At 38.2% G+C, this 11,634-nt stretch overlaps 1 protein-coding gene and 1 non-coding gene across 4 annotated transcripts; one reads left to right on the forward strand and one right to left on the reverse strand.

Moving 5' to 3' along the window:
* Positions 1–732: 732 nt before the first annotated feature.
* On the reverse strand, positions 733–10,870 carry EIF5A2 (eukaryotic translation initiation factor 5A2). 3 transcript variants are annotated; one of them, XM_047875991.1, is made up of 5 exons: positions 10,734–10,870; positions 9,835–10,034; positions 9,193–9,297; positions 2,267–2,354; positions 733–1,675 (listed from the first exon to the last, which is right to left on the reverse strand). In XM_047875991.1, exons 2-5 carry the CDS (start codon positions 9,997–9,999, stop codon positions 1,650–1,652), a joined length of 384 nt encoding a protein of 127 aa, XP_047731947.1. In that variant the 5' UTR covers positions 10,000–10,034; positions 10,734–10,870; the 3' UTR covers positions 733–1,649. The 3 variants fall into 3 exon arrangements, with proteins under 3 accessions (XP_047731947.1, XP_047731945.1, XP_047731946.1); XM_047875989.1 differs by having other exon boundaries at positions 2,223–2,354; XM_047875990.1 differs by lacking the exons at positions 733–1,675; positions 2,267–2,354 and adding an exon at positions 7,325–8,072.
* On the forward strand, positions 2,654–2,796 carry LOC125175874 (small nucleolar RNA SNORA67). Its single transcript, XR_007156036.1, has one exon. It is a non-coding gene; the product is annotated as a small nucleolar RNA SNORA67 (small nucleolar RNA).
* Positions 10,871–11,634: the final 764 nt, after the last annotated feature.

Raw genomic sequence — 11,634 nt, forward strand, 5'->3', positions numbered from 1 at the left:
TGCATTTCTCTTAAGTATCCTGTTTTCCTCTCCAAATGGGTTTGCTGAGGCCTATACAAGATTTAAAAATGTGCACAAATTAAGTAACTAAACCTTTGGGATCTTCTGTTCCTAATACTATTTTCAGTATCGCTTCTCGGCCTTTTGGCTAAGATCAAGTGCCTAATACTATTTTTAGTTACTGATTAGATCGGTTACAGCATCATATATGTTTTCCTCCAGATGATAGGAACAAAGGTCTTTCAGAGGTCAAGGCATGATGAGAAAGGTCTCATAATCAGTCTTAGAGAATGATTACTGAAGTAGTGATTTTGTTCTAAGTTTAATTTCAATATAATGATTGTTTTTAAGTCAAAGGTCCTTGCAAACCCTGTGACAGTGTCTAGAATCCCGGAAATAAGATATACGAAGAGAAATGTAGCTGAGTCACCTAAAACACTTTTTAAAATTATTCAGTTTTTAGAATTCTTTCCTAGTTATGTTTCACACTGGTAACCGAATTAAGTACATAACAATCAGAAAAAAATATATGTACTTCTCAAAGTAAGAAAAATAATCATCACAGAAAGTAACTCTTGCTCCATGATGCACTTTCAATTCACTTTAGAAAAAGTGTACATAAATTTAACAAATATTCCAAATCAACTTAAAGAATATCCAGTTTTGCTGGACAACTAAATATTTTAATGCCAAAAAATGTACTTAAAAATGGTTAGAAAGGAGGGACTACTATAAATACCAACAATTTATTCAACATATTGATAAAGAGCACTGCATAGCATCCTATAAAGCAGGTCACTCCTTTAAATACAGAGAGAGAACAAAAAGCAAAAACATAACTAGAAAGAAACTTTCTATTTTTATGCCAGTTACACAGGCCTCAAGTAAAAACCTATAGCTCTAACCAATCCCCTTTGCCACTGTCCCCTGTAGACTCCTCCTTTGTAATCTGACTTGCTAATAACAGTCAATCTATAGTTCAATGTCTGTCAACTATGAGCAGGTAGCAAAATCACTACATATAAGGTTATGTTTAGTCTTGCAACAATTTGGCAAAGGAAAGTATGACTGAGGTAATACAGGTGGCTGCACATGCCTACTAAGAAAACTGACACTTTTTGATAACATGATTTTTGGTTAAGGATTTGTGCTTGCCACACACAGGTTGAAACTGTGACAATTCCAATCCATAATCAACTCATTCTATATTAGGTCTGAAATTAATGCAGAACAATTCAACTTAAATGTGGTACTTTGATACCACTAGATGCTACATTGTCTGATTTTAAGCCCTGGTTTATCTATCAACTAAAATTCAGGAATGATTTGCTCAGACAAATCATATCTGCTGAAGCCATCTTATCTATTTCTTGTACTCACTGAAAACCACAGGAAAGTTATAGGAAAGACACCTACAAAATTAAAAAAAAAAAAAAGAATTACAAACTTGATGATTTTAAATTACCAATTGCCTACAAAACTGAGTACAATTTCAAAACAATTTAAAAAAATGAGGTGGCTTATGAAGGCCATAGCTTTGGTGACAACTTAGACCCAAACTTTAGATCTGTGGTTGATCCAGACCTAACATTTTGCTCATGCCTGATGTTCCCATTTATTTGCAGGGCTTTATGGCTACAGCATATTCTTCACTCATTGCACACATAACAGACACCTAGAAGGGAAAAATGCAGGCAAAAAGTTATTCAGAAGGCAATACATACATAAGATATGTTATTATATACGGGTATTTGTGGATATTTTATACATGCTGACTTTGGAAAGAGGTATTCCAAGACCAGATAACCTACTTTCTTTATAGTTTTCCAAAGTAAAATTTCTCAAACTGTGGTTTTTAAGGTGACTTCCAGGAAACAGGAAGAATAAGAGCTATGAATGTCTCAATACTTATCAGATGTCATACTTCTGAGAGTCATAGCAAAGACAAAGAGTAAATCACCTTCACGCTTTAGTATTCCCATACCATCTTTTCTTATCTTTCATAGCTCAGGTGCTGGTCTTCAAAACAAATTTGGGGTTGGCAATGTCTGCTTAGCAAAAAGTGAACTTTGATACTTTCTTTGGTAATGGACCTCTCGGGGTATCATGGGAAAACCGTCTCATAGAGCAGTATTTAAAAACTACATTTCATATTTGCCATTTTTTGCTAACTAGTTTATGCCACAGTTCTTATAAAAAGCAATCTCCCCTTAGGTCTTTACCTGTACATCTTCACCTGCATTGTATTTTCCTTCTATTTCTTTACCTAGTTCACCTTCTGGCAGCTTAAGATCCTCACGAACTTCACCGGTTTCTGTCAGCAGGGATAAGTAACCATCCTGAATACATATCAGCTATTAAAAGAAATTATATCATTTGCAGTGATTAGATTATATCACTTTGTAATATTTACATAGTTAAGTTGCAATCCACATTAATTTGTACAAGTACACAGTAATACGTTAATATATTCTGAGCTTAAATAATGCTAAACATACAAAACCATAAAAGATGTATAGACTAAAAGTATAAGTTCACTCCTTCCTGCACACCATGTCCCCCCAACTCTCTCTCTCTCTCTCTAATATGCCCTGAAGCATTTATGTGTATGTGCACAATACAAATATAGTTGCTTTAGAAAAAATAAATGAGAATCCAAGGTGATTCCGTCTACATGGGGTCTGCTCATGTCCCTCTTCAGGAAATTAGTAACTTGGAAAAAAATCTGACATGTCTTAGGTTGTTGGAGGGAAGGGGATGTTTGTTTCCTTTGCCTTCCTTTGGCTGCCTACACGTATACTTCAACCCTTTCTGGATAGGTTGCGTCTTCTTAAGCCCTTGACCTAGACCAGAGGCATTGATACACATCAGGTTTCTTTAGTCATCAACTATGACCTTCCCACCAACAGGGGAAACTATCCATAGAGTTGGTCCTGGTGGACGATTTGGCCATAAGGGTGTGGCCCTTAACATGGTGACAGAAGAAGACAGGAGGACTCTTTGAGATATTGAGACCTTCCACAGATCCTCAATTGAGGAGATGCTCGTCAATGTCGCTGACCTCATCTGAAGGACTGTCCTGTTACCTAGCCCTATCCAGGATTCAGGCCCTGGGAGCTGAAGAGGAGCAGGAGTGGGGAGGGAAGGGAGCCATGGGATAGACATCTTGTCAGGTTTTTTTCTTTTCTTTGAATCAATGTCACTTTTTGTGTCAAAAAAACATAAATGGGATATTACAGGTATTTTTCAGCAAGTTGTTTTCACTTAACAGTATGTCTTAGAAATCTTTCCAAATTGGAAACTATAGGCCTACCTCCGTCTCTTTAACTACTTCACAGCTGCATAAATAGATTGTAACTGATTTAACTGTTTTCCATGATTACAATGTGTTTTATAATTTGATTATGAACAAAATTCTGTAGAAAACTTTTGGTGTCCAGTTTACTATTAACATTAGATTTTTTTTAAAGACAAACATTTGCTTGTTGATGACATTAATGAAACAAACCCAGTCTAACCTACAAAGAGACACAGTTTTGATATTGCTGATTTTTTTTTTTTTATTACAGGAATGATGAAATAGCCAGGCTGTACTTATTTATTCTAAAAGCATATACAGTATGTCTAGATTTCTTTAAGTTTATTTAAATTTTAGTTAATGTATAGTGTAGTACTGGTTTCAGTAGAATTCAGTGATTTATCACTTAAATACAACACACAGTGCTCATCACAAGTGCCCTCCTTGATGCCCTTCACCCATCCAGCCCATCTCCCACCCCCTTCCATCAGTCCTCAGTCTCTTCTCTCCCCCCCACTGCCTTCCCATATCTGTTTTGTTTCTGAAATTCCACATATAAGTGACTACTGGGGGGAATGCAAACTGGTACAGCCACTTCCACTCTGGAGAACAGTATGGAGTCTCCTCAAAAAAACAAAAATAGAACTATCCTGCCATCCAGCAACAGGTGCCTAGACTTCTAACAGATTTTATAAAAGGCAATTGTTCGGAATACCAGATGCTAACATTGACAAACACAAAAGGAGTTGAAGATTTGGTCCTTACTCCCCTTTACTGCTTTGTGTTACTGTTTGTAACACAAACCTACCATAGAGGTAGATTTCAAAGCTCCTCTCTATGGCACTACCAAATCTGGCTATGGCTTCCCACAGATATCTCATCAGATTTCAGCTTTTGCACACGTCTAAAACCTCAAAAACAAAAAGCATCCTCTAAGCAACTACAAATCCTTTTAATTCATCTTTACATCACTCAAACATTTGTGAGGTAGTTGGGAGAGGAGTGGGAAACAAGGAGGTTGAGGCAGAAGTGTAGTTTTTTTAATTGTACCAATCTTTGTATACACTACAAAGTGATCACCAAAATAAGTCTAGTTACCATCCATCACCATACAATTGACCTCCTTTACCCATTTCACTCATTCTCCAATCCCCTTCATCTCTAAAAACCAACCACCAATCTGCTCTATAAGTTTTGTTTTGTTTTTGTTCATTTGTTTTTTACATTCCACATAGAAGTGAAATCATACAGTATTTCTTTTTCTCTCTCTGACTTATTTCTCTTAGCATAATATCTTCAAGTTCCATCCAGGTTGTTGCAAATGTCAACATTTCCTTTTTTTCATGACAAAGTAGTAATCAGTTGTATATGTATACCACATCTTCTTTATTCCTTTATCCATTAATGGACATTTAGGCAGTTTCCATATCTTGGCTACTGTAAACAATGCTGCAATGAACATCTGGGTGCATATAGCTTTTGAAATTAGTGTTTTCATACCCGAAAGTGGTATAGCTGGATCATTATGATAGTTCTACTTTTATTTTTTGAGGAACCTCCATACTGTTTTATGTAGTGACTATACCAATTTAAATTCCCACCAACAGTCCAAGAAGTTCCTTTTTCTCCAGATCTTTTCCAATAATTGTCACTTTTTGTCTTTTTGATAATAACCATTCTAACATGTATGAAATGATATCTCATTGTGGTTTTGATTTGAATTTCCCTGTTAATTAGTGATGTCGAATATCTTCTCAGGTACCTGTTGGCCATCTGTGTATCTTCTTTGGAAAAGTTTGTTTTGATCCTCCGCCCATTTTTTAATCAAATTGCTTGGGTTTTTTTTTGTTGTTGTTTTTTGGTTTTTTGTTTTTTTGTGTTTTTTTGCTATTGAGTTCTTTATATATTTTGGACATTAACCCCTTATCAGATATATGATTTGCAAATATTTTCTCCCATTCAGTAGGTTGCCTTTTCATCTTGTTGATGGTTTCCTTTGCTGTACAGAAGCATTTTAGTTTGATGTAGTCCCACTCACTTATTTTTGCTTTTGCTGCCTTTGCTTTCGGTGTCAGAACCAAAAATGTAATGCCAAGACCAAGGTCAAGAAGCTTACCACAAATGTTTTCTTCTAGTTTTGTGGTTTCAGGAATTATATTCAAGTCTTTAACCAATTTTGAGTTAATTTTTGTATATGGTGTAAGATAATCTAGTTTTATTCTTTTGCATGTGGCTGTCCAGTTTTTCCAACATCATTTATTATATAATTCTAAATGGCCACAGGCTTACAAGGCAGAATCTTTTTGATTTTGGCTCTTTTAGCAATTCCCTGAAGTAGAACTTGTCTATTTCGAGAATTAAAGGTTCCCACTGCCATTAGTGACTGAAACATAAAAGTCAAATAATACTACTGATACTTTGATATTTATTTATATAATGGTGGTATTTTATTTTTAAAGAGTTAAGAATTCATCAGTTAAACTGCGGGATGAAATATAAAGCATTTCAAATAAAATATGTATAGACATTATAAAATATCTAGTAAAACAACATTTTAAAAAATTAAACATCTTATTAAAATAAATTGCTATATGAAATAAAATTAAAATTTTGAAAAATAAAACTGTAGAAAAATAAAATTAAATAATGAAAATTATTTGATCTTCTTACACAAATTATTTTTAAAATTTCAGATATACAGTAAAGTTACAAAAATAATACATCAAAATCCCATATTTTTCCCCTTGATTCACCCATTAACATTTAACCGCATGTGCATTTATGTATATATGAATACATAAAATACATAGAATATACATTCTTGTTCTTTTCTTCTTTTTACTAAACCATTTGAGTATGTTTCAAAAATCATGATTCTTTAGCAAGAAAGACAAATTTTTTTTCTTTCCCAAAAAAGACAAATTCTTATATAACCAACTTATTTTTTTTAATTAGGAAATGTAATATTGCTAAAATATTATTTAATATGTAGTCCATATACAAATTTATCAATTGTTCCAATATTGTCTTTGATAGAAACTATTTCCTCCCAACTCCAGGTTCATACCTTGTACATATTTGGCATGGATACGTGCATGAAGACCACCACAGCACAATAAATATAACTGAAAAGGCCCACAGAGCTAAATTTTTTAAATGAACAGAAATAAGTATTACATGGTGACTTGATAACAAAGGGGTATGATTACTGAGTACTTACGATGCAAGGCACTGTTCTAAGTATTAACTAACTAAACCTCCCATGAGGTTTACTATTCTTATCTTCACTTTATAAATAATGAAAAAAAGGCAAGAGGTTAAATAACTTGCCAACCAAGGTCACGTGATTAAAGTGTTAAAGTAAGGATTCGGACCCAGCCTATCTGGCATGAGTCATTCTCTTATCCATGATCCAGTACAGACTACATACCAAAGGCTGACACTAGGATGAGGAAAGTGAAGCACTTGTTCTGAGTGCAAAATTTAAGGTGGCACCAAAAAAACTCATCAGTGATCACATATTTTAAAACTAAAATTAATACAAAAATTCCATGATGAACAAAGTATCAAAATTTTAAATAAAGACAAAATTTGAACTACTGATTTTTCCTTTTAGGTGGCTTAGTCGGTTAAATGTCCCACTTCTGATTTCGGCTCAGGTCATGATCTCACTGTTCATGGGATGAAACCCTGAGTCAGGCTCTGTGCTGATATCACAGAGCCTGCTTGGGATTCTCTCTCTCTCTCTTTCTCAAAATAAATAAACTTAAAAAAAAAAAAAATTTGTGCTCTAGGCAAGGGCATCACTTACCTCATTCCCCTTACCCTGGTCTGGGTCCTGCTGTGTCCCCAAATAAAACCCAAACTAAATTTTCCTTTATGTTAAATCTGGAGCTCCAATCAATGATTGACTAATTTTTTAAAATATTTATTTATTTTTGAGAGAGAGGGGGAGAGAGATAGAGACGGAGAGATTGTGTGTGCATGGGGGAGCGGCAGAGAGAGAGAGGGAGAGAATCCGAAGCAGGCTCCCAGCCATTAGCACAGAGCCCCGACGGTGAGATCATGACCTGAGCCGAAATCAAGAGTCAGATGCTTAACCGACTGAAAAGACTTAAAGGAAAAATTTGGTTTGGGTTTTATTTGGGGATACAGCATGGCCTAGACTAAGGTAAAGGGAACGAAGTAAGTGAGCCTTTGCCTAGAGCACAATATTTTTTTACAATTAGTCAATCACCCAGGTGCCCCAATGATTGACTAATTTGATCATGGTAGTAATTATATGAATTACTGATACTGTCTTTCTGAAACACTCAAAGGCAAAAGCATTCTATGTTGAATGCGTATTAATGTATATAATGAATATTGAATATTCAAAGCATTCACATGTTAAGGATAAAAAAACAGAAATCCATTTTTGGCAAAAGAAAAGTCTATGCTTAGCCTTAGCTGCACTATCCTTACTTCAATGAATAATCACATATGCATTTAACAAATGTTTATTGAGCACCCACTATAAGCCATGTCTAAATTAGGTGCTCCAAGCATAATGGAATGATTAAATGGAATTTTTATACAGGAAAAGGGGGAGCAGAAAAGGACTACTTTTTGGTACATATCTACTTATGAGGTAATTACGGTATACATTTTCTCATTTAATCCTCACATTATCCTTCCTTTGTAGATGGGAAGACTGAGTCTCAGAGAGATTGTATAATTTGTCCAAGGTTGTCCAGCTAGAAAGTGGCAGAACTAGATCCAAACCCAAATTTTCCTGATTAAAAAAAAAAAAAAGCCCATACGCTATTATTATAATAAGACAATTCAAATGTCTACAAAGACTCCAAGGAAACCTAGAAAATATTTATAAATGGGAAAATGAAAATATAAAACTTACTAGATTAAAACTATGTAAAAATACGTTTACATTATGTGTGAATAAAGAGTAAAAGGAAGTCATATGGGAATTGCAGCTGAAGGTAACATGCTCTAAAAATTACATAATACAATATAAGATATAGCAAGAAGTCAGTTTAAAATGAATTTAAAAAATCTAGGTATCACACTTGTATTTTTCACTGTGTAAAATATAACAGAAAAGAGTTCTGTATATGGTATGCTTGTCACTGAGATTGAAGAGTTACAAGAGAGACTTTAGTTATGATTAATCTGAGCTCCCACATCCTATGAGGTCAATGGTTTGGTTACCATCAATTCTCCCAAACCAACAAAATGTTATCATTACACATGACCTATCCAAATATATAATTGGAACTAAAACTTGGAAGTTTATACCTATAATTTAACAAAAGGTCACAGCATGGTCACTGAATGTAAATAAAACAATTACATAGTTTTGTATTTTCTTTACTATATGCAGTGGCCAGGTACTTGATCTTTTATATTAATGGCTTTCGGCTGACTTCCCTATTTAAGAATACCAAATTCTAACTCACATTCATTAATACACAAACTTGGTTGGTGGAACATGAATCCCAAAGACTTCATAAAGTCTTAGGTTTGAGAAGTGAAAAGAAATAAAATACCGGGGAGGGAGTTACCTACATTTGAAATAGTTTACAACAAAGAGCAGTTTTACCAAACATTGGACTTATTCAGTCACAAAATGCAGTCACTTGATCTGAGGAACAATAAGACATGTTCAACTTTTTAAAAATTCAAAATGTTAAAAAAATAGAAAATTAGCAATAATTATAGATAAGGTACAAGTGTTAAATATCACTATTTTTCCAATTTTTAGGATAAGTGGTGCCTAATATTTGGTTAGAAAAACCTACAAAACTACTCCCAGGTTTTGTTAAATTACAGTTAACAGTAGAATGTATTTGCAACTTTAAGAAACAACCAGCATTTTACAGGAAATTGGTACTCACTTGATAATCATTTCTCTTAATATTTGGAACATCCATGTTGTGAGTGGAGGGACAAATATCTTCATATTTTTTGCCCGTGAAAATATCAATTCCAACAAGGTGAACCTAGCAGAAAAGGGAGAACAGGAAACCTGTTTAATCTTTGCCAAGTATATCACTCATTACATACACAAGAGCACAATACCAAAGCTGATTATGACAGATTCTTTCTCCTTCCAAGGTCATCTTATTTTATTTTCTTAAAAAAAAAAAAAGTAGTGGTCATTGACTTGAGAAGCAGTGAACCAAACTAAACAGTATCATGACATATCCAGACCCAATATCATATATAGTCCAGTAATTCAATTATAAGATGCATAAGAAAAATGAAGTTATGTTAGAAAACGTTTTCTCATCTGAATAGATTATTCTAAGTCACTAGGATTTCAGGAAAGTTTCATTTCCCAGTTAAATGAAACATTATAAGGGCCCCAAAAGGAAATGCTATATTTCAGTATGCAAAGCAATAGCTGGTCACCCGGTAACTGTGGGGAGAAAAAATTGTGATTATTACAAAGTTATAAATATGGAAATCTCATGTTCCGCACTGTAATTCAAATGATTAAAACCCCAACGCAAAGAGAGACCTGGAAGGGCACTTACCTTGGCATGACCGTGCTTTCCAGTTTTGGAAGTTGACATCTCCACTATTTTGCATGGTCGTCCTTTGAGAACCACGAAGCCGTTTTTGCGCAGGGCCGAGCACTGCATTGGGTAAGTGCTGGAAGCCCCAGCATCTCCAGTAGTGAAATCAATTTCATCCGCCATGGTGGGCTGGGGAGATGCTAGCTTTTCCCAGGGAACTACACAAAAAGTTTGTGTTTGCTTTTTAACAACGGGAACGCAGGCAGGGAAACATCACATTTCGGACAGGTTACGTACCAAACATCATGGATCTATTATTTTTTCATTTATAGAACACCCACAAAAGAATAGGGGGCACTTCTAACTCCGGCCTCTACAAACTTTTCCATCCATTGGTGGGGAGGTAGGGAGGGAGGTCGCAGATGAGCTCCTAGCGGGTGGGGGATACCCACCCTGGGCACTCACCGGCGCGGGGAGCAGCAAATCTTGGCCCCCGTCGTCCCACCGCAGGAGAAACCGGCGACCTTCCCGCACAGCGCCGCGCCGCGCCACCCGGCCCTCCGCCGCCGCCCTTATCCTCACTGCGGGGGACCCAGCCCAGGCCGCACATCCCCGACAAGGATGGGGATAACAGGACCTGGTCAACAGCACCTGGCCCCCAGGCAGCAGGCGTGCACCCCGCCCTCCAGCCTGCGGCGCCGTCGCCCCGGCCTCTCAGGCGCCCCCTTGTCCTGCCGGCATCCTTGGCTCGGCCCGGCCCGGCCCCGCAAGGGCCTGAGCCCTGGCGGGTCCCGCGCTCTCCTCCGTTCCCCCATCCATCCTTCCTCCTTCCCTAGTTTTGGACTCGGCTCCGGTCGCCTTCTCCGGCCCTGCCTCGCTCCGGTCCCGGCCCTACCAGCTTTTCCCCATGTCTTCACCTTTCAGCAGGGAAAGAGCTCCTTTTGCCTGCGCACCGGCGCCGGTCCCCTACAGCTGCGGCGGCGGCAGCGGTGGCGGCCCCGGCAGTTCCAAGAGACGGGGCGGGGCCGCCACACTTTCCACACCCCGGCCTCCCCGCCCTTTCCCGCCCCCACCACAGCCCCACTTCCGGGATAGGTCCCGGCGCGTCACAGGCACCGCCCTCTCGAGCTACCATTGGCTACAATGTTCACGAGGTCCCGCCCAGTCACGTGAAGAGCGCCCTGGCAACCCCACGTGCTGCGGATTAGTGCACTTCCGGCGTGAGGAGCACTTTTTGGAGTCCGATTGCTGAGGGTGACCTGAAAGGCAAGGAAACTTGCTACCTCAAACTTTTATGTTGGTTGCACTCGGGTCCAAGTTGAAGTTAACAGGAGCCAAGCCACGCGTTCTGTGGCCCCTGCCATCGGGTGCGTGGTGGTTGTCACGTGACAGTTGTCAGGCCCTGTGAGGGACACGGATTCAACGGGTGCCCTGCGTGGTTGTGGGAGGAGATTTGGGGTCGAACTTCTGGCTCAGGTTGATGGTCGAAACCACATTTGGCTCCTCAAGGAAGAGCCCAAGTGCAGTATTTTATTACCGGCTCTAGCCTGTCGGCTCACAGGGGACCCTGGCCATCCGTGATGAGGTTCTGGCAGTGACTGCCACTGGGTGCCTGGGCAGGGTCAGCAGTGCCTTCTGGGGTGGGAACTCCTGAGACATCTGCGACCCAGATAACAGCAGTGAAATGACCCAGCTCATTCTTCACACTAGGCTGTTACAGAGTTGTGAAGGTGAATGGTGAATGCCTACCTCCTTCCTTCGTCATGGTCCCATCCAGAAACTCAGACCAGTCCAGTTCTGAGAAACTCGGCTCTTCTT

The sequence above is a fragment of the Prionailurus viverrinus genome, chromosome C2 (assembly GCF_022837055.1).
Source record: "Prionailurus viverrinus isolate Anna chromosome C2, UM_Priviv_1.0, whole genome shotgun sequence".
In the NCBI taxonomy this organism is placed as follows: domain Eukaryota; kingdom Metazoa; phylum Chordata; class Mammalia; order Carnivora; family Felidae; genus Prionailurus; species Prionailurus viverrinus.